The 22779-nt window shown below is 34.8% G+C and overlaps 2 protein-coding genes across 4 annotated transcripts; both read right to left on the bottom strand.

Annotated features, from left to right (window-relative positions):
• Positions 1–4237: 4237 nt before the first annotated feature.
• On the bottom strand, positions 4238–12563 carry LOC106161198 (L-gulonolactone oxidase). Of its 2 annotated transcripts, none has more exons than XM_013538081.2 (12): positions 11569–12563; positions 10456–10557; positions 10096–10221; positions 9405–9502; positions 8882–8972; positions 8399–8584; positions 8024–8131; positions 7108–7184; positions 6160–6309; positions 5718–5879; positions 5396–5486; positions 4238–5138 (listed from the first exon to the last, which is right to left on the bottom strand). In XM_013538081.2, the coding sequence occupies exons 1-12, from the start codon at positions 11713–11715 to the stop codon at positions 5004–5006; spliced, it is 1473 nt and encodes a 490-aa protein (XP_013393535.2). In that variant the 5' UTR covers positions 11716–12563; the 3' UTR covers positions 4238–5003. The 2 variants fall into 2 exon arrangements, with proteins under 2 accessions (XP_013393535.2, XP_086874382.1); XM_087018256.1 differs by having other exon boundaries at positions 6160–6264.
• Positions 12564–12675: 112 nt separating this feature from the next.
• Positions 12676–22690, bottom strand: LOC106161202 (exosome RNA helicase MTR4). 2 transcript variants are annotated; one of them, XM_013538084.2, is made up of 26 exons: positions 22495–22688; positions 21876–21986; positions 21403–21472; positions 21033–21208; positions 20560–20734; positions 20304–20394; positions 19936–20060; positions 19563–19661; positions 19196–19298; positions 18799–18930; positions 18541–18620; positions 18171–18281; positions 17927–18028; positions 17584–17709; positions 17076–17226; positions 16643–16815; positions 16297–16368; positions 16016–16141; positions 15650–15760; positions 15349–15441; positions 15056–15151; positions 14538–14701; positions 14174–14336; positions 13653–13815; positions 13364–13468; positions 12676–13190 (listed from the first exon to the last, which is right to left on the bottom strand). In XM_013538084.2, the coding sequence occupies exons 1-26, from the start codon at positions 22680–22682 to the stop codon at positions 13138–13140; spliced, it is 3159 nt and encodes a 1052-aa protein (XP_013393538.2). In that variant the 5' UTR covers positions 22683–22688; the 3' UTR covers positions 12676–13137. The 2 variants fall into 2 exon arrangements, with proteins under 2 accessions (XP_013393538.2, XP_086874150.1); XM_087018024.1 differs by lacking the exon at positions 18799–18930 and having other exon boundaries at positions 22495–22690.
• Positions 22691–22779: the final 89 nt, after the last annotated feature.

The following is a 22779-nucleotide window of genomic DNA, read 5'->3' as shown; positions in this document are numbered from 1 at the left end:
ACGCAGAGAGGACGCCGTCCGGTGAAAAGGGGGCTTTGCTGTTGGGACATCCAGGAGTGGCATGTGAATTTTTCATTATATACATGTACCTGGGTAAGGTTCACCCCGGAGACACTGGCGATGTCCATCAATGACCCCGTGCTAACTGTGGTGTCTGGGTTTTGTCGGGGATAACGTAGCGTGCGGGTGCAATAAAACATCCTGAAGTTAGTCTATTAGCTAATCCGGTGCGCTGTAGATGCCCCCTGACAGACAGATGCAGGCTTAAGTGCATAGTAAATGCCACTGATGGCATCATTTTCAAAGAAAAACAAATCGATGATTACGCGAAAGATCTCAGTTTCGATTAACTACAGTTTGTATAACTAAACACAGAAGTTCTGATGAATCTAATGTTGGAATAATGAAATACGAAAAATACGCAAGTCACTGATGATCAGGTATGTTCAAATAGGAACTTTTAGGTGTAAAAATAACATGTTTCGGAGTAACTGGCTCGGAAGTTCCTGAATTGATCCATCATAAACTAGATGAACAACAGACATCGGAATTTGCTATAAACATTATAATATTAATGGTAATTTATTCTTATAAAACGCATGCCAATAAAATCTTAATGCGCTTAGGCGCTAAAATTATAAATTTTTCATTCAAAGTCTAAAATTATGAATAAAAAAAGATGGCAGATATAAAGTAATGAAACTTTGCTGTATCAATTATTGTAAACGGATTTTAAATTTAGGGCCTAGGCCTTAAAAGTTTCTTTAAATTGCCCATGTTATTCTTATATATGTGGAATTCCTGGTAATGCGTCCTTGCTAATGTGGTTTGAAGAAGTTCTGAAACATATTGCGGCCTCTTTTCCATGACAGCTGATAAATAAACCTCAAAACTTAAAATGATATTTTCTGTCTAAACAATTGTCAAATACCTCTCAATATGTCTCGATGGCTCAATCTCTACACCGACTTATATCCCCAATTGTTTCGCAGGTTTTACAGTATTATGTCCATGCTTTCCCTTACGTTGAGTTTTGTATTATTTGTATCTCACTTTCTCATCAGCATACAATAAGGATACAATGCAGCATTTTATGTTCGATCTTTGGATAAGAGCATTCAGAGTTTGTTGATTGCAATCATGTCTCAATCGCAGTTGTATTTATCTTTCGTCCTCACAGTTTTGGGCGGGGGTTTGTGCTAAGATAACGATAATAAAAGTGTACATCTTCACCTTGACTGTCTATTGATTTCCAGGAAATAAGCAAGTATTTTGGCAGTGAAATACCACAAGGGATATGACTCAGAAGACGGGCCGATGGATCGTTAACCAAATGCATTTATGATATCTATCTTTTTGACTCATTGTAATCTCCAGCGAACGATCAGTGGAGAGCTATCGGCCTCTGAACAGTGATACTGGTTGATAGATAACGCAGCTGAAAATAATTCCCCACTAGACACCTAGTTAGTGACAGGGATGTGATTATTTGGGGGATTTCCTGATATCAAGGGATTTTATTTTGACCCAGTCACATCCTTTGTACGGGCACCATATTTGCAGTGTTAACATCTTGATACACAGGCAGTATCCACTAAGTTAGGTAATTATGACGCATTGAGAATTAAGATGTCTGCGTGATCTTTAGATGTTTAGTGTCTGAAAACTGCTATGTGCCACTTCTAATGCTGGCATTCCATATGGCGTTAAACATTCTGTCTTACACTTAAACCAGTTTTTTAAAGCCTAGGCCGGCATCTGATGTTTCACAAAAAGGGGAGAGCCATAACATTTTTTTGTTATTATTTGTGGCATTGAAACTCCACCAGACACATGTGGCAGAACTTTAGCATGAAGGTGAAAATTAGACGTGAGAGCGAAAAGAATACCGGGGCTACTTTTTTGACAAAGAAATTTCGTTAATTGATTACATCATGGGAGAAGGCGAACGAAAAACTAAACAAAAACAAAAGGACTCTCAAAAAAGTAAACTTAGCACAAATCTAGGCTAATGTCTCAATAGTCTTCAAAAGAGAAGAAATTCTGTACCTTTTGGAGCACAGCATGACTTTTAAAGCAATTACGTCAATCAATGATAAACACTCGGAAATGGAAGTTTGTAAATCAGTATTTGTCAAAGGTTTTCTTGTAAACTTAGTGTCCTCTTCCCGTAAATAATTGTGTATGGAGGAAAGGGCGGCCTGCATGGCCAAAATCCAGACCGATTTTTTATGCATCCATTACAACTACGTCCTAGTTTTGTAGTGCAATATATATTTATGCTGCAATATAGTTGCTTTCAGATAATGGTATTCCAGTCTCTCGTAACATGGTGATTTGTTCCTCAGTCTTTGCAGGACCACATGTCAGTATTTTATCGAACGTATCCTGAATTTGATTTGGAAATTGGGAACCTCTTGCAAGAGGGGGTTACCAAAAGTGCCCCGCTTTCAAATGCACGTACACACGCGCTCGCACGGTACACAATAACCACACATTGTAATATAAGGAATTGTTGCATATATATAGCTGTTTTTAGAAAATCCCGATACCGTTTTAATATTTAACCACTTCCAAAATTTATTGCAGTCAATACGTATTCTACATACATATTGGCGAATAAGGACTTATTAGACTTAAATGTAACATCTTATAAGTCCACTGTGTTAGGTACAATCAGCCACCAGACGGTCTTTAACGAGGCGCGGTTAACAGCGGATTAAACCCATTAGTTTCTTGTCAGCTGTAATATCCATTATTGGTTAATCAAATGACTGAACAGATTTTGGTCTCTTCTCCATTCAATGGAATGTTTTTACCAGGATCACAGGTTGATTTCCAGTAGATATTCTGAAATATGTCTGGCTGTGCAGTTTTCTGTACTGTGCTCTGTCCAGTGTCTAGAGCTCTGGTAGAGAGTAGAATGTTTTAGTATCCCAGATCTCGTGGTTTTTGTTACCGCTTCTTCATTTGCCACTTTCCTTGGTTGAAATGCTTGATGAGAATGAACTATGAATTTTGGAGACAGACATTAACGAGAACTCAGTATATCCCCCGACAGTTTGTGCTCGACAATGGAAACTTGCCAAGCTACAGTAAGCCGAGACTATATTGTGGCCACAGCTAATTTCACCAAAATTTTATAACTTTGAAACATTCGGATTTAAGTTCGATTTCAAACAAACGATTATCATGTTCGTTGGTTTATTGAATGTGAAATAAATATAACACCTATAAAAAATTTGAGCTATTTCTGTTCAACTAACAGGAACGACAGCCTGATTGAGATTAGCTCTCCATAGGCAGCATATCTAATCCTCCCGTTGTCCCCTTCACCGCCATTGACAGATTGGTTTTCAGTACTTGCAGTGCGGCCTGGTGAATTAGCTCACACCGAGTCAGACGGACTCAAATAGACTGGAGCCACGACCAAAGATGACCAAAACAATGTTTTATTGTCTTTAAATTCTTAAAAGTAGCAGCAATTGAGAGCCATCAAGACTAATGAAGGACGGCACCGAATTTTCTTGTAATGTTAGTGAACTTTGAATAATTAAGGTGAGAGACGTGCGAAATTCAATTTAATGCCTTTCATTCGCCAACAAGCCTTGAATTTAATCAAATCTGGCAGCAAGGTCGCACAAAGCGCTTTCTTTAACACATACTTTTCTGAATCGGAAATGTCGAATGACAGTAGCATGAATTTGGCGGAGATAACTCGGTGAGGTAAAGCCGCGCTCACTTAAGTGATTTACTGCCACGTCATGCATGAACCAGAGAGAATGTTTACACGAGTATGAAGTTACTTTTTTGCGTCAAGGCATTTTGCAGGAAAGGCAAAATAAATCCATAAATCTATAAAACGTGTCTAATGTTAATGTCTCGGGTATTAATTGCGTTTAGAACACCTGTCGCATTTTGCAATAGGTTCTCAACAGTTGGTACACTTGCTGCATTTTTTGTCTTTCCTAAACCGTTGGCGCAGCTGATATATCGATGATGAAATTACTCATAACGTAGTCGTCTTTTATACTTCGCGAAGAAACAACATGGTAAATTGTTTCATGAAAATAATAAGATTAAATTATAAAAAATTACATAGTTTCCGTATCCCGGGTATCTAAATCAATTACGGAGTTTGGAAGAAGAATAGCATTTTGTTTGTACAACTTTTTATGTATTTTCAGACATCTTAAAATTTATTTTTGATAAAAAACATTCATTGCAGACCCGGCAGAGAAGGAGGTTGAGACATTCTTGTTTGTAGAGAGCGAACTTTATTTTGACGCAAAGGCAATGGAATTCAGGCATTTAGTTTACTAGCTGCAATTATTTACATTGCCCTATACCCTTACAACTTTTCTAGAAATTGAATGAGGCAAATCCAGCTTAGGAAAAAGACACGACAGTAATAGGACCAAGACCTACCACATGGGGTATTCCTTTTACACAAAATGTCTTGTTTACAAGAATTTGGTCTCCATAAAAGACCGGCTTTACTTCAAGCCTTTCTGGGTGTTCTGATTAAAAATAACGGGAATTTTTCTTCGGCTGTTAAAATGCTGTTCACCCTTGTTTTAATCCACGATTCACATTTACAGCATCAAACCGTCAAAATATAAATACTGAGCCTTGAGCATTGGGCATTTATGTATTTTAGAGGGAAATGTTCTCTAAAATCAGATTTTGCTGGGCGACATTGTACAGGGGTCATTTTTGTGTGTGAATAAAGGCAGGTTTTGTGATTGATAACCATTCAACTTTGTTTTAAATCGTTCATACTTAACTTATAAAAAGACATGCCAATATTGAAATCACACATGTAGCATATTAAAGCAAATAGAAGACAAATTTCAGTCAACATGAAATAGACAAACTGAAATGAAAGACACGCTTGAATAGTATTTCAAATATCAGTTTAAGAAATGGCAAGTGAGTCATAAATTACAAAAATACAAATCAAAGCACAGTTGCAGTGTATAAGGAAGCTTCTAGTGCTAGTCTTAATTTCTTCCCAGCACTCTCTCCAGGTTGGGGTTCCTAAACATGGCATGAGGGTCTACTTTTTGGGCAATCTCACAGAACTTTGTCCACTTTGGATACATTTTTCTAAACTGATCAGCTACAACACCATGGTCCTAAAAATAAATTGTAAAATTTATATAATCTACTGCAGACATAAGATAAACAGATGGATGTTACCGTCTACAATATTCTTGTCTTGTTTAATTTTATCTAAGAGATCCTTGTATACACTTAATGGCATACCGAATTAGTTGCAGTGCAATGATCTTGGCAATCACCTTCTTTTCACAAGACAAGCCTCTAAAATAGATGGTTTATAAGCAAACATATATTATTATTATTTCAACAGTCCTCATGGCAGTAAACCCACCTTTGCCCAGTGTGGTCTTCCACCTGCTCTGAGCATGATATCTTGGAAGGCATTCCAGTATGTCTCATGTGGAACATACTTGTTGTATGGCCTATTGTCCAAAAACAACTTACAGTCAAAAAAAGATGGCTGCCAGAATAACAACTACAAGTCACACATTCATGTTCCATAATTAATCAGTAATCAAGGACAGAAACACAACATTGTGTTTGACTGATGTTATTTAGTCTCCAAATAAAGAATAATTTTATGTTTTATCAACCTCCCTAGAGACCATAAAATACAAGTACCTCTTTCATAGTGATGCCATATATATACTCACCTGAACATAAGGATATTAATGTAGCAGGAATCCATGTTGTATGCTGGACTGAGATAGATATTATCCGCCATGACAAATCTCACTTCTACCGGAAAATGTGCTGGAAACTGGTTTGTCTCTATCCAGTCCTTGAGCTCTAACAAAACCTCAGCAGTCTTTTCCCTAAATGGAAACATAATACCAAAATGGATTCTTCCAAAAAGAAAAGGTTTGGAACTCTTCCTTCTACTATGTAATGTAATAAAACCCAATTTTCCATCTACTGTATGATATTTTTGTACAACTGTTCACCAAAAACTGTAAAAAACATATAAATGGATTACTAATAAATGATAACAGAATGAATCATCATCATCACAATGCACTGCATTCAACTTCCCTGCAATTCTTTTCAAATGTTTATGGTTTCACAATTGACCTTATTAGGTAAAAGGACACTAACCTTGGGACTGCCCATTCCATGACATATTGTTGGAAAAGACAGTCAAGATTGAAAACCCTGTCACCCCTATCTACAATCTCTTTTGGTTTAGAGAACAGTAGCCAACTGAAGAGTCGGTTCATATAAGGGAGAAGAGAAGTGAAGAAAGCACTGCAATAAAAAGTGTTTTCAGATGGCATATCAATGTATTTGTCTTTGATGATAATTTATTAATCAACAAACATTTAAAAATTCATTTCATCTGAAAAAAATTTTTAATAATAAAGTAACTCATTAGAGATAGATAAAGAAGCATTAAAACTTTGCTGTGTGTGCTAGGTAATTACTGGTAGGGAGAGTTCAGATAAACTCAACATTCTAGCTGGATTGATCTAATTCTGTGGGGAATCAATCAGAGTAATCAGCTGTAATGTCAAACATGCCTCCTTGAACAGCAAAGGGGGTAATTAACTATCTTGCCCGCTTGGTTCTCAGAAGCTCTTGCCCTTGAGGAGGGGTGTCAGACAATTAAGCTGATTACATTGAATGCACTTTTATGAGAATTCCCTGCAGAGTTGGATCGATCCAGCTAGTATGTAGTTTTTATCTGAATGCAGTTGTAACGATTCATGGATTCATATACCAAAAACAAAAAGGGTTTTGTGCTATTATGCATAATTATTTGTTCCCATACAATACACTAATATAATGACTCGATGTTTTGAATGAGATACACATTTTAGAATCATGAAAATTTTATTTTTATACAGCATATGTGGTGCTTTAACTGTATTGAATAGAACATATAAGGTAAAAAAAAAAAAACAGTTAATCTGTAAAATTCACTATTTCACCACTGAAAAGATCAAGTCATTATCCAATATTAAAATTTAATATAAAAAGTCTAAGTGCCATATTATTCATTATTAATCATGTCTAAACAATACTACTTCAATTTCAGATAATCACCTGATGAGAAGGCAGAACTGCAACATATGGTACCCCACAGCATAATTCCAGAACCAACTGTCTTTCCTACAAATGGGCTAAGAAAAAAGAAATATTGTAAGATTTAGCCAATGTCCCTATGATATTTCTGCCTGGTAGATTTTTCTACATACAAAGTGGACAATATAGCACATGTATCAAGATTTTTAAAATGATAGCCCAAGGCTGAAAGTTGCTATGGTGATAAGAACTTTGGATTCAATTATTATAGAACCATATGGGAATTTTCATTGTTTTTGCATACACGTTTTTAATTTTCTTCACAGATGAATTGCATTCATATTCAATATCTCTCACATATGGTATTCAGTACATATGACATATGTATAGATGTACATAGATGTGAAAAAAATTATAGGTACCCATGTAATTTTGTTGATATGACAACATGTTTTAGGATTCAACTGAGTTTTTCCCCAACTTTCTCAGTACATTTTCAAGATTTTCTTTGCACTTTGCAGGCAAAGCAATTTTAATCACTAAATATACCACACTGGTTCATCAGTATATAGCAAAGCCAGAGATAGTAAAAAATGATGGGTACCCATGTAAATTTTGTTGCTATGGCAACATGTTATAAAGAAAAACTTTAATATTCTTAGTAAAATAAATGCAATGCCAAATTTTTGCCAAATCCATTCCTTTCAATTCAGTTTAAGACAATTAAGGTGAGTTGCAGTACGTTGCTCATTTCTTTTAGTAGTGGCATTAGAAAAGACAAAACATTATAATTTAGAGTAGAAATAAAACAATCCTTCCATAAAAAAGATCCTTTGTAACATTAATAACTGTAAAAAAATTGAACCATACACATGCAGTAGCTTCTTTATCAATTTATGAGCGAAAAGAACCTTTAGTAATGACAAACAATGTTTACCGCTGATATTCTGTTGGCTTTGTACACAACTACGTGATCTGTGTGAGGTATCCACACAAAGCGAAAGTGGTCTGAGGAGGTGATATGGGAATCCAGGTTATCCAAAACCTGTAGAATAAACAACATCAATAAAATAAGGGTTGCCATGCCATGCCATGCCATGCCATGCCATAGCATATAGTATCATATATTTAAATGTATTATAAAGCACACTTTTCCCCATAAAAATGATTGATAAAACATATGTTATATTAATTTTATGCTGAGTTGTGTATGTGCCCATGTCTCATATGTGTGTGTGTGTGTGTGTGTGTGTGTGTGACAATTGTGCATCTTGTGCTGTTTACATCTTTACCTGTTCCTGTTAATACATACATTGTTCAAAGTGTCCCTGTATTGACTCTGATGTAGGTGAAATGCAGGTTCACATTGAAATGTGACAGACATGATGACACCAAGAGCTCCCAGACTGCAGCATGCAGCCAAGAATACTTCCTGGTTCTTCTCTTTACTGCATTCAATGATCTCTCCATTAGCTGTCATGATCTCCAAACCCAACACCTGGAAGTTATCAATAATTAAAATATCATCCTCCACAGATTTTTTTTCTTAATTCACAGATAATTTAATTGCCAATATTTGCAAAATGTTTGTGGAGACAATTAAATCGAAATTCACAGTTAAGAGCTATTCATAGGTGTTCACTTCCATCTACACTGCACCTTCTAAATAAAAAGCACCATTCACCCTGTTTCAATATTATCTACTCTTATAAACTGACATTAAATAAAAATCACAAAGATAAATAGTGTGTAGAAATACGAGTGCATGCATGAATACAAATACAAATCTACTTGCATAAGATGACAAGACCCCATAGTTTCCTCCAGTGCCATGAGTTCCAGTAGATATACACCCTGCTAAGGACACTTCTGACACAGATCCCAACCTAAAAAATAAATCAAAATAACATCATGATAAAAAAATGAACATTTGGTTAATGTTTCTTTAAGATATAAATTTCCCAAATTGTTACCATTACAGTTTTGCAGTGAACTCAAATATTTATTGCGTGACATTTCACCACTTTCACTGCCAACTAATATAAAAATTCATAGATTCATATCTACCTATCTATCTTTCTACATACACAAACACACAAATACCTTGTAATTTTATACCAAATGTTTTAAAAAATGAAAATAATAACCTATGTTAAATTTAGGTAGATCAACGGCCCAACCTGTTTTCAACGTTGATCCAATGTCACTATGCCTACTGGGATCTACCTACCGGAGGTATCTATCTATCTACACACACAAACAAACAAACATCTTGTAATTAAATATAAAATTTTTAAAAAATGAAAACAATAACATACACACTAAATGCCAGTCCATGCTGTGGCAGAATTTCATCTTTCAGTTTCTTGACTTCAATTCCAGCTTGAACTTTGATTTTACATGCCTCCTTGTCAATCTATTTAAAAAAAGGTGTGCTGTGAAACAAACTTTTAAGATGCAATTAAAAATAGAACTTACTTTTTATGTGATGAAGGTATGGTATATTCAGTGAACCACCAGCTGATATCATTTTCACTTTTTCATGTTTTTATTATGGATCATTAAAGCTAGGGTTTTCAGAGTGGATGGGGCTACTGTATATATGCTGTAATGTAGTTTACTACACCTGAAGTCACAGTGCTCTATAACCACGTGTGGTGCAATATGTACAACAAAACTGGAATCATACGTCACATATATATTACTGATGTCCTGTGCCACAAGACTGAGTGTCATCTAAGGCCCCATTCCCATAGACAGCATCGGGCTACTTGGTTCAATCAAACTCTGTGGGAAATCCGCTGAATGCAATTAGCTTAACTGAATGACACGCCCCCTCCTGGCATTGAGTGAAATACAGAAAAGCTGGCGATAATATGAATACAGTGATTAGGAGGCCTGTCATTCAGTTAAGTTGGTTGCAATCAGCGAGAATCTCTGGAAAGTTGGATTGATCTACGTAGACTGATGGTATCTATTGAAATGGGCCGTTAGAGTACAGCGACTCACTGATATGACTCTGTCAAAGTTCTTCATGCTGATCATATAGTCAGTAGTGCAAACCAGATCTGAGAAGGAATGACCACAACCCACCACCTTCACCTTCTTATTCTTGATCTGTGCAGTGTTCAGGATCTAAAAAAAATAATAATGTTTTTGTTTATTTTAATGAGGCTAAAAGGAACTGAGGGTCCTAGACAGGGTATTCGGGAGGGAGGAAAATCAGCAAAAATCTGTATTACTGATAATATCAGTCTTATGATTGAGTTACAGTAAATCAAAATTTCAATGCAAAACAAGTTTTCCTTGGCCTTGAAATTCATTCATAAATGAATGGCTTTCAGTGTGATCAGATCCTAACATGTGTACCTGTTTGAGCTGTTCTTCTGTCTCTGGTTCAAAATATAGTTCAGGTTGGCAGGAATATGTTGTGGCCCAGTTAGTGAAAAGATGGCCAGCTCTGCCGAGACTCTGAAAAACCTTACTATGGTTTATACAATTAAGAATTCAAACCTTTTATTGCTCATGCATGAGTCTACATCATTTACTGTAAAATTGCCTAATTGTTATTGATGTTTATCTATAGGTTATTATTTATTTCAAAACGTGCTCTTTATGTCTCCTCCATCTCAGTGTACCACAAACTTTTATAGGCTCATTCATAGCAAGAAAGAAGGTAACAAGGAATATTGTTTGTTTGTGATTTGGCCAAACCAGGCCGCTTTTATTATATAACCCCTCTATTCTAATCGTTTTAACAATAATAACAATGTAGCAAATTGTTGCCTGTATTAAATGTTATGGCCTTAGGGATAAAAATTATATATCAAATATTCAATGAGACTCATCATCCTAAAAATTATGATGCGACGAGTCAGCAAAAGTTATTATTTACCAACAATTTTGCACAAATTTCATTTGTGGGGTTGCAAAGAGGCCTTAACTGAATCCATAGCTGCAGTCTTGCATGATGTTTATAATGAAATGCCTATATCATTATGAAATATATCTTTATTAAAGATAGTTAATTACCCCCTAACAATTTCAATAGGTGTGCCAGACATTAGAGCCGCTTGAGCTGAATGTAATTTAGCGAGAAACCCCTTGGAGATGGGCCCATCTTGCTAGATCGATCTAGGTATGGTCCAGAATGGGGTCTAATTTTACATGCTAATTCATAGTACAGATTTCATGGGTTAGCACTCCTGTTGCTAGTCTCTGATGTGTACTATTTGTGCTACTAGCACAGATGACATTTTTCCTTTTTTTCTTATTATCCTGACAACTTATGGACAAATATTTGATAAAATTTTCAGTACAGATCACTGGTAGAATCAATCAGATTTTGGTAGTGATCAGTTGAATAACTTTAATAATATGTGCACTAAGCTGCCTTGGCATATGTCTGCACTCTCCGAGTGATTTTCTTACATATGAAATGTTAAATATATTCAGATATGAGTAAATTATCTGGAATTTTACCTGTATATCCATCAGTGTTATTGCTCCAACTTCTGTGTTGCCTCTAGCTTGTGACCTTACTTGACAGACAGTGCATTTATTATTCTGTTCTGCAGCAGTGCATGTCAACACAGTGATACAAGTCTTACCAAGTGCCCTGTTAAGCATTTACTTCTCCCAGCACGTGCTCTGCATTCATGATCCATTCATAAAGCTTTAAAAACTGAAAATAATAACCTACACACTAAATGCCATTGCATGCCGTGGCAGAATTTCATCTTTCAGTTTCTTAACTTCAGTTCCAGCTTGACTTTGATTTTACATGTCTCTTTGTCAATCTGTTTTAAAAGAAGAAGTGCTGTGAAATAAACTTTCGAGATACAAATTAAAATAAAACTTTTTTATTTGACGGATGCATAATCAGTGGAACTAGTACCTACAGTAGTGTCATTTTCACTTTTTATGTATTTATTATAGCTATGATTTTCAGAGTGGAGTTGCTGTTCACACTGTAATTACACTACATGTGAAGTCACATACAACATAGAACAAATACAAATGTTGAGTCTATACAAAAAAAAAAAAAAAAAAAGTTTCATCTATACTTAAAGAGAATATATATAACACACATCAATAAGCTAACTTAGGCCATACTGATTTAATTTTTTGCAGGGCATCCTCTGGAGACCCCAAAACTAATGCAAACGAGCGAGAAAAAAAAACCCAATGCCTATTCGCTTTTCCCCAGAGTGACAATCTCTTTATCCATTTATTCTCCCTAACTTTTGGAACATAACCACATTGGTTGTATCTGTATTCATCATTTTACATTGATGAAAAGGGATACTACTAGTCACTGATTTACACAATATTTGTCAAGGTGAGGTTTGTGCTTTCATTGGATTTTTCAGATTCATCATTTGGTAGACACCGGCGATAAAGAGGGTGCTCAGAAGTACAAACCATATGCAGAATCCCCAACATATAATATTTAGTTTTAAAATAGCATAAGGATTATACATTTTTTTCTATCAAAGTGCTCACTTGGTTTGAATTTTTTCATAACTCCTACATTTCACTTATTAAATATGTCCCAATCATTCCCGATAATATATAAAAATGAAACATTTGTACATTTCACAAATACATTATATTTTTATTGCTTTCTTTTTATTTACATAATATATACAAACTTATGTACTTTATAATATATAGGAAAAATGGAGGGAAAAAGTAATGAATTGATTTCTAAGGTTATGTAAGATTGATTCATCTGTTAATCCAATATGATTGATCCAAACATATTAACGTACGTCATATCAAACACTGAAACATTCTAATATTGTGATCCACAATGAATGTATAACAGATTATTTTTAAAATGCATATAATTTATTATACTAAGTAGAACAAAGCCCAAGCCATGTAAGGCTCACCTGAAAGAAATGTTTCAATTTTATTTCATTATTCTGTTTAAGATGAATAATTCTTGAAAGTTAATGACTTGTCTGTGGGAAAAGTAGGCAGCAATTCCATATAAAATTAAGTTCTGTCCAAGCATTTTTAAGTGTCTTCAATTAAAACGGTTCACTATAGATACAGACTTGCAGCAAACACAATGTCTCTCTTGATGCTCTTGATACCTGAAAGAAAATGGGAAATATTAAATGTACAGAGAGTGTTTAATAAGCCTCTCCACATATTTTATACTAAAAAAATATTTCCAAATTTTTCTACAATTACTTCAAATGTTTCTGTCCACAAAATAAAGATTCAAACACTAGCTACCATTGATAAAACATTTCAGATCACATACCATCAGCAAATTTATTCTCAAGTTCGGTGTTCCCTATAGCTTTAGCTGCTTGGCACATCTGACGCAGAAGCTCTTCTAATCTTCTCATGCATCTAATAATGCTGCCTGTGAAAAAAGAATAAGCAACATAAGTTGGTACCAATAATACATTTGATATAAAATACTGCACATATTTCTTCATTAAATGAAAACTTTTTGTTGTTTGTTTGTTAAGTTAGCATTAGTGAAAAAATACTTTTGCCAATTAAAACAGTATAACAAGGAATCCACAAAGGATGGAATTTTGTACCTTCAAACACATCAGTCATTTTACAAATCTGTGCAAATGAATTTCCATTACACCATGCATGGACCACATCCATCATTTGGGGTTTTATGCTGCCAACATATTCTTCTTCATCTAAAGTCAGTTTAGCCTCATTGCTTACTTTGGCTATCCTCCTTGCTCCATCCTGAAAAAACAGATGGGAATATCATAGTGTAATCCTTTTATTAAATTTTTAACTTAAAATAGTAGTAAAATAATAGTATTTAAAGTTTTCTTGTCTATTGAATCTAAAAGAACTTCAAGAAAGATTACACATGAGATATGAAAGCTATAATTTTTTTTTCAAAATCAACTGATTGACCTTTTCAATATCCAGATTATAGAAGTGGTTTACCATTCATATCTGGTTTTAAAATTTCTTGGAAATTGGAAGTTCTTTCTCAAAAACAGAATGGAAATAAATTTTACTGAAAGCTTACAAAAGAAACATGTTTTTGCAACAACAGGAACAAGATATGCTTAACAAACTTCAAAACTCATACCTGCATTTGTCTCAGAGGGCCAGTGAGCTCATCCGTGAGCTTGGGCATTTCTGAGGAATTTTCTTGGAAAACTAGACAGCTAAGAAGAGATGCTACTTGTGCTGCTGTGAGCTCATTAAAGGAGCCATTGAAAAGCAGTTCTGTTAAGAGCAGCTCATCAGCACTGGAATTTACAGGAGATAAATGAAAATATAATTTATAATAATGAATCATAATCATTATATTAATACAATTTGCGATACTACAGGAATGGTGAAGCAACACAATGCAGACTGGTTTATTTTATAAGATGCAGTGGTGGACTAATAAATAGAAACTAATGAGTGTTTCACAAGCTGTATCATGTTTAAAACATATCACTCACCTGCTTATTTCACAAGCCACCCTCCCCTTCATTTCAATAACATCAGCAGCAGTGGCATACCCTAACCTCCTCAGCACCCTCTTTCTACATTTGAGTTCATCCATCTGGAGAAGTGACTTCTTCTTTTTCAGTTCTACCTTAGCCACCTTGATCTCACTAGCAATCTGGAACGTTATGCCACATTCAATGAATATTCTTTTACCACCCTTACTATTAGAATATAGGCCAAGAGAATAGAACAATATTAATTATTACAATGATACCCTACGGTAAACAGTAATTCACTCATTGACTAGAGATTCCAGCATATTGGTCAAAATATTTCTGCAGCACAATTGACATACTGGCTACTGATATAAGAGTTGATAATGAAGTTTGACATTTAGAACACACAGCAAGATAAACTGATGCTGCACACTGTTTTTAATGAGGGCTATTTAGAAAACAGCATATATATATATATTAATGGAAAAAAATATATGTACAGCCATAATATAGTAACTGAGTCAAGTACTTACCTTCATTTTGCTTTCATATTCTGTGTAGAGTTTGTCCAATTCTGGCTTGCCATGTAATGAATGGGAATACATCCTGTGTTCAAATGCTTCAATTTTCTACATTTGGAAAAAAGAAAGCATATTTTACTTGCATTTTTATGAAACACTTTTCAACAAGAATTTCTGTCATTTCCACATTAAAGAAGAGAAGCATAGGACTGGTCTAGATTATAATTTGTACATGTAGCATGTCCGGTTTTCTGAAACCATTTTAGATAAAGAATTAGAAGACTACCCTGTGAAAATGTACCCACTTTAACAACTTCTTTGAGACCTTTGTCCTTGATCTGCATGTCTTCTATGGGATCGAGTAATGGGATGCCTTTGGGGAATCTTTTCATGACCTCCTGAAATCAATTATGCAAGATGATATTTAAGTAGGAGTGAGCTACAGTCATGTCTGTGTAAAATCTTACTTGATTCAAAACTAAGATCATCTTGATGACAATGGAATTAAAGAATTAAAAAAAAAAATTAATTAATGCATAGAATGTCATTTTATATGAACAATATGACAAGCTTTCATATTCAAATATACACCAAAATTCCTCTTACCTGAATAGACTTTCCTACACTTTGCCTGTTGTCTAATGGCCTGAGGTCTGATGGAAAGTACAGGCGAACTGAACTTACTGCAGTGACTAAATGGCTCAGCACAGGAATAACCTAGATAAAAAAGATTAGAGGGTACTGAACAAAATATTCTTTAACTCTTTCAAGTATTAGTATGAATATACAGAATATTATTAAAACCCTATGTCTTCAACAGGGAAATGAGTGAGTGACCTGATGGGCTGGTCACATGACTGTACAGTTGAACTGTTTACAATAGCCACATTGTTGAGTAATAATTCTGTAAGTTCACTATTAGATTATTTTTTCCTCTCAGGCAATGTTCTTTATTGTTCACACACGACTTACCTGCATTTCTCCCTTCTCTCCAGGTGGACATGGTTTGATGGCAGCACTATTGCCAGACTTGGCACTCTCCTTGGTAAGATTGGCCAGCACCTCCACCACATACAGGGGCTCCATGTCAGTGGGGTTCTGGGTGAAATTGATATTACTGAACAACTTTACTTCAAGCATGTTGTAAAGATAACATTTTAATTAAATTTTGTAAGTTTTTGTAAAATAGGTAATACTCTTTTGAAGTGTTTTCAGATGTTTCTTTTTCTCTCTAAATAATGAACTAGTTTTACCTTGCTCTGATTTGCTTTTTTATGAAAGTTGACAACAATGCCCCAACCAAAGTCATCCTCCCCATTTTTCACCTAAAATGAAAATATTTTGATTGTATACTGGAAATTCAAAAAGGCCAACTTTTAAAACAATATGTTTTCTCACTGTCCAACAATATATTTTCTATTGTAAACAGGAAGCAACATAGAATGAAAGTTGAAAATTACAATAACCTTGCTGAAAATGACCATTATAAATTTTCTAAAAGAATTTTATTTTAAAAATTTTTAAGACTTGGTAATAAATATATTAGTTAATCAGTAAAGGAAGTGTCATTTTCACCTAAATCAGAACATCTTCTCTTACCTTTACCATCCTCCCAGGTTGTAAAAAGGGTAGAAGGTATTGTGGTTTGTGGATGTAATTCTGTAATTCCTTCTCCAAGTTAGCAAGCTGCTGCCTAATTCTGTAGTACCCAGCCACCTCATCTTCCCTCTCCATTGTTATGCTATTGTACTGTGTCTCCAATTTCTTTAATTCTACAAAAAAAAAAGCATTTTCATTTATAAAAAGCAGAAGGCACACTCTTGGGCTCAAAAATCCTCTGAATACAAGTGTGTCTCTCCACACATGCAAGTACCATTTGTATATGACCCATCTACAAGGTCTCATAATTTGTAAATTTTCCACCATATGAAAGTCAAAGACCCATTTCTATTATATAGAGACCATATTAGTCTCCATTTTGTCACTAATACAACATCATATCTGAACATGGTCATAACTGAACAGCCCTTACTTTCATACATCTCTGGTATAGCAGAGTAGTTTTGAAACTGATAGAAGGACCTCTCCAGCATGTACTCTGGGTTGATCTCCTCCACACGCAGCAGGTTGAGCACCATGTTGTAGGTCAGACGGAACGCACTGTTCAAGGCATCAGGCTGGCCCTGGTGTATAGTATTTATTGTATTTTAAATATAATTTACAATCAAAAAGAAAATATTTTTGATTGGAGGTCTTTAGTTTGAATGAAATGTTTGATATGTATCAATTTCTTCATTCATTATTGTAATAAATGAGTTATACTACTTGTTAGAACAGATCGTATACTATCACTTTGACAACACTATTATAGCAACTTTGCTAAAAGCTATACTAGTGGTGAACACAAACAAGCTCTCTCTCTCTCTCTCTCTCTCTCACACACACACACACACACACACACACACACACACACACACACACACTGGTTTGGTACTCATAGAAAGAAAACTTGAATTTGAGACAACAACGCAAAAACTAACCTTCACCACATTTTTAGCTGCAGTAGGAGCCATCTTTTCATCCATCATGAGGATAACTATTCCCCTCTCATCTAACCCTCGTCTACCTGCCCTACCACTCATCTGGATATATTCACCAGAAGTAAGCTGTAAAGAGAAAGGTCTTCAATTATTATCAGGAAACGATAGGAAAGAGCATAATGACAGCATGTAATGGGAAAGTGGGAGGTAAAGAAAGAGTAGGGGTATTAAGTAAAATCTCACAAATAAGTCTTGATAAACAAAAGTGATTTTTAAATTCCTATAAACATTACTTTGAATGAAAACAAAGAATCATTTTTGGCTAAAATATTCTATCCCTCACCCATCTATAGTCTTTGCCATCAAACTTTCTTGCATTTGTGAAAAGCACAGTTCTGGCAGGCATATTCAAACCCATGGCAAATGTCTCTGTAGCAAACAGAGCCTGAAAAATAAAACAAAACATCTCTTCTAAATCACCCTCATTTAAATCATAATTTCCCTTAAATATCTACACACTGAACATATTAATTGGCAATTTTGTTTCAATTATTAAAAGTAAATTTTTCCCATCTGTTTTATCATACCTTGATTAGTCCTTCTGAGAAGAGAATTTCAATAGTTTCCTTGAGAAGAGGAAGAAGCCCAGAATGATGTATACCAACCCCTTTTTTTAAAAGAGGAAGAACGTGCTCCACCTAAAAGAAACAGCATTAGCCTGGATACACTAATACACTTACAGATAAACCAGAATTCTGTTGTAATTGTCCACTGACAGATTTTCTACTTAGTAACTTAACAAGCTAAAATGATCAAGCTGTGTATGCATGAATAATTGGTTACTGCATCATAGATAAAACACATCAACATATTCCAAGAGGCATATTATGAAAATCAAACAATTTAATTTTAAAGGTTTATATTATTACTAAAAAACTCATAAAGGATAATTCAAACCTGAGGCAGCTTTTTGTCTTCATCTGATAATGCATCTATGGCATTGTTGAACACCTCTTCTACCAACTTTTTCTCTTCAGCTAAAACAAAGCAAATAACAATTATAAAATATTCCTAATTAGTACCAATTATCAAACATCTTTTTCTGATACATGCCATGAATTTTTTTCATCAAACTTTCAGATATGTTTTTGTGTATTTCAGCCGTAACTGTATTTTCAATTGAACCAATGTAAGAATCAAGTTCAGAGTCCTTACTTGTGTTAAAATCCAGCTTGGACATCTGTAATGCATAGCCTTCACAATCTTTTTTACTGAAACTGAATACTATAACCGGGGCAAAGTTCCTCTCCATAATCATCTTCACTATCTTGAAGCAATTGGATTCACCTATAATTGAATTTAACAGTCCTTCAGTGTCAGACAAACATATTAAAGTTGTGATGCACTCAGTATTGTATTTTCCTCAGAAAATATTTTTTAAATTTCAAATTCTATCATAACACTCAATTATGCAATGTGTGTGTGAGAGAGAGAGAGAGAGAGAGAGAGAGAGAGAGAGAGAGAGAGAGAGAGAGAGAGAGAGAGAGAGAGAGAGAGAGAGAGAGAGAGAGAGAGAGAGAGAGAGAGTTTTAACACGCAAAGAAGCGCTCACCCTTCTGCCCTCCACGCCTCCCTTTCTGATCTCCCTTAGCAGCATCTCCTGAGTCCCTCAGTACAGCCATTGCACTGTTGAAATTTTCTTCTCGAAATACACCCTGTAATTCCATGACAACTCTTATTAAGAAAAGGACATGTCTCTAGACAAGTGGATGAACATTTGCTGATATTCCTTCACATAATTGAACTAATTTCAAATATGAAGAAAACGTCTAGTAAATATGAAAAAAAACGTGTTCAAGTCTCAATTCAAGTAATGGCATACTATACTATACTATACTATACAAAATATACACCAAGTTGTTTCATCAACCTTTCTCAGTAACCTGCCTGATTTTATTGATATGTAATGTGTAACTTACGGTCTCATCCACCACCAGATGCAAGCCATCTCCTCCTGCAGGAAATATATAATGCTGTAGTGGTGTGGGCCGATAGTCTGTGTACACTACATGACAGGGCTGTAATAGATTAACATTGCATTATGTGTAATTCAACCGATTTACAACATCCTTCTCAACAGCTCTCCACACAAACACACACATTCATCATGTTTCAACACACACCTTTTATCTAATGAGGTTTTTTTTTTTTTACATAAGTTTGTACATTCAAAAATTTGTCTTATCTATGTTAAACCATCTCCTGCTCCAATTATGAAACAAATGGAGGTGATGGTTATTTGTAAAGCCACAACAGTGAAGTACAAATAAATTTGTAGGGAATTACTCTTACTTGTTTATGAAGCCAGCAAATCCACTCTGCAAACTGCCTAGCATTAGGGATTGTGGCAGATAAGAAGACATAGTGCACGTTGTCAGGTAATAAGATAATGGTTTCTTCCCAGACCACTCCTCGCTCTGAAATTCAATCCATAATTTAAAACTCACCAAATTAAATATGTTATCATTTGCAACTAAATGAAATAACAATTAAAAGAAAAAAATCAATAAATTAGTCCAAACTTTTCAACATGTCTCTCATCAATCTGACAAATGAGTCATCTCAGTATTCAACAATTTCTTGAAGTAGATAAAGGTTTTCTTCTATAAATGAAACATGAATAAGTTCTACACAAATACCAAACCTGCTATCACCCTTACCTTTGTCTCTCATATAATGAATTTCATCAAAGACAACCCACGCCACCTCTCTCATTACTTCAGAACCACGATACAACATGCTTCGCAAAATCTACAAAGATTAAAACATTCTAAGATAAATTTGGCTTATTTCTTTTTTAAATGACACGCGTAAGATAACAGAACTTGCTAAGATAAATCATGTTTTGTGTTTATTCTAAATAATGAGGATATTTTGGATTAAACACTAAAAGGAGTCCATGAATTATCCGTATACCTCTGTGGTCATGACAAGACAGCTGGCAGTGGGGTTGATAGTGACATCCCCAGTCATCAAACCAACGTCCTGAAACTCTTCAAACAATTCCCTGTACTTCTGATTGCTGAGAGCTTTAATTGGTGTGGTGTAGATTACTCTCTGTTTCTTTGACAAAGACATGGCTATGGCATATCTGCAGAGAGAAAGGACATCAAGTAATTTATTATACACAAGACAATAAAATATTTTATACTTTGTTTTAAATATGCTTTATCACAACCATTTAATCCTAATAACTGCTGCAATTTACTACACACAGCAACAATCAAAGGATCCAGAGAAGAGAAAGTGGTGTTTAATCTGATCCAACAAAGCAGATTTCATTTCTGCATTGAAACTTACTACATCTTGAAAGATGCATAATTTACCATTTATATTGACTATAACATATGTATTGCTTTCAGAACTACAAATGGACAGTATATACTCACTCTGCAACCACAGTTTTTCCTGCAGACGTATGAGCAGAAACCAATACAGATTCTGTATTCTCCAAACACAACAAAGCTTCTTTCTGAAAAGGATCCAGGATAAAGGGGTACTCCTTGGCTGGCTTCCCAGTAGGGGTCTTCAGAGGCACATACACTGCCTCTGGTGGAATTGCAACCTATACATCAGAAGATTAAGTCACCGTTAAGACAAAAACCACAACCATTCATTCAATTTTCATTGTAAGAATCAGATTTTTAGAAACTGATTGGAACTTACATGAAATATAATATAATGTATAAAAACTGAGCACTGTTTGTTGTTAAAAGTAGACACATTAGCACAAAAGCATATTATGTAGTTTTAACTAACCTCATGTAAGCAAGCTTCAACTGTATCCACCTTGTGAATCTGTATTCTAGCTGCCATGGTTTCTGATTGGCTAAAAATTAAATTTAAAGCATTTTAAAACCATGATAAGCTAAAAATCAAATATAAAGATAAATATGAAGAGTCTTCTATTTTTTGGAAAATCACACAAAAATTACAATTAATCCCTTATTCAATTAATTTAATGAATGTTAAGGGCCATTCCCAGACCCTATCGTACTAACTGTGGATCGATCCATCTCCAAGGGTATTCTTGCTAAATTGCAATCAACTTAAGCGGCTTAGATGTCTGTCACACCTACTGAAGCTGTAAGGGGGTAATTAATCATCGTTCAGCAGCTTCAGTAGGCATGCCAGACATCTAAGCCGCTTAAGCTGAAAGCAATTTAGCAAGAAACCCAATGACGATGCATAGATCTTGTAAGATTGATTTAGGTATAGGAAACCAGTCTTACTTAATATCAGCCAAAAGATCTGTTTTTGATTTTTTGACTCCATCAGGGTTTTCTGTTTCTATTTCCAGTCTTTCTAAAGTCCTCTTTCCCTTTTGCAGTAATTCTTGTGCTCTGAAAAGATAAACAGGTTGGAAATAAAATATGACATTTTCAACAGAGGCAGCAAGAGAGAATATCAAAATGGAATATCCCCCTCCATTTTCCTGTTTTAAACCAAATCAGGTAACTTAAAAAAATTTTGTACAAACCAAAATGAGGTAGCCCCATGAAAGGAGAAAATGTCTTATCACTGGTCCTTTAGTTTGTTAACATGATAATATGTACAAGATGCTATAACAATAAGTTAGCATTAATTTTTTTTTATAGTATTTAATTACTAAATAAATAAACCCATTTCCTTTGCTCTGCACTGAAACCTTGAAAGTTGGAGAATTCATTTATCTGTTCATATATCTGAAACTAGATCTCACCCAGCCCCTTGCAGATTCGGGTATTAAAATTACTCCACTTTTTGGTTTGCTATTTCTTTCACTTTTGTTTTACTTTTGCTTGAATATTTTCATTCAGTTTAGACCAAGAGTCGAAGAGATAATGAATATGGTTTGTAATTGATACTTACTTCTTTTTTTGGTCTTTGTCAGCTTCTTTTGGTCCACTGTTATTCGGATTTGCTTTTTCATCTTCAGACGCCTTTGACTGACGACCACTTTCCTCGAAAACACTAAACAAATCATCTCCAAAATCCATGACTTTACGCAGTAGTCTGCACTGCACATGGGGAATAGCTACGCAGTGAACCATCAACATTGCACTGAATAATATTTAGAATAAGTAATCGGTTGACAACTATCTAAAGCCACAAAAATATTATTTTAAGGAACATTCATTTTATTTGTAAAATATA

Source organism: Lingula anatina, chromosome 1 (assembly GCF_051362555.1).
Source record: "Lingula anatina isolate TDL-2025a chromosome 1, LinAna3.0, whole genome shotgun sequence".
Taxonomy (NCBI): domain Eukaryota; kingdom Metazoa; phylum Brachiopoda; class Lingulata; order Lingulida; family Lingulidae; genus Lingula; species Lingula anatina.
This window is presented reverse-complemented; position numbering and strand designations above follow the sequence as displayed.

Coding starts and splice junctions, on each gene's coding strand:
- LOC106161198 (XM_013538081.2), bottom strand. CDS start 11,715: ATGCTTAACAGGGCACTTGGTAAGACTTGTATCACTGTGTTGACATGC. Junction 9,503..10,095: donor ACTTTGACAGAGTCATATCA/GTGAGTCGCTGT, acceptor TTTTTTAAATAG/ATTGACAAGGAGGCATGTAA. Junction 5,487..5,717: donor ATTAATATCCTTATGTTCAG/GTGAGTATATAT, acceptor TTTGGACAATAG/GCCATACAACAAGTATGTTC.
- LOC106161202 (XM_013538084.2), bottom strand. CDS start 22,682: ATGTTGATGGTTCACTGCGTAGCTATTCCCCATGTGCAGTGCAGACTA. Junction 19,662..19,935: donor TTTGCTGGCTTCATAAACAA/GTAAGAGTAATT, acceptor AATCTATTACAG/CCCTGTCATGTAGTGTACAC. Junction 16,369..16,642: donor AACCTGGGAGGATGGTAAAG/GTAAGAGAAGAT, acceptor TTTTCATTTTAG/GTGAAAAATGGGGAGGATGA.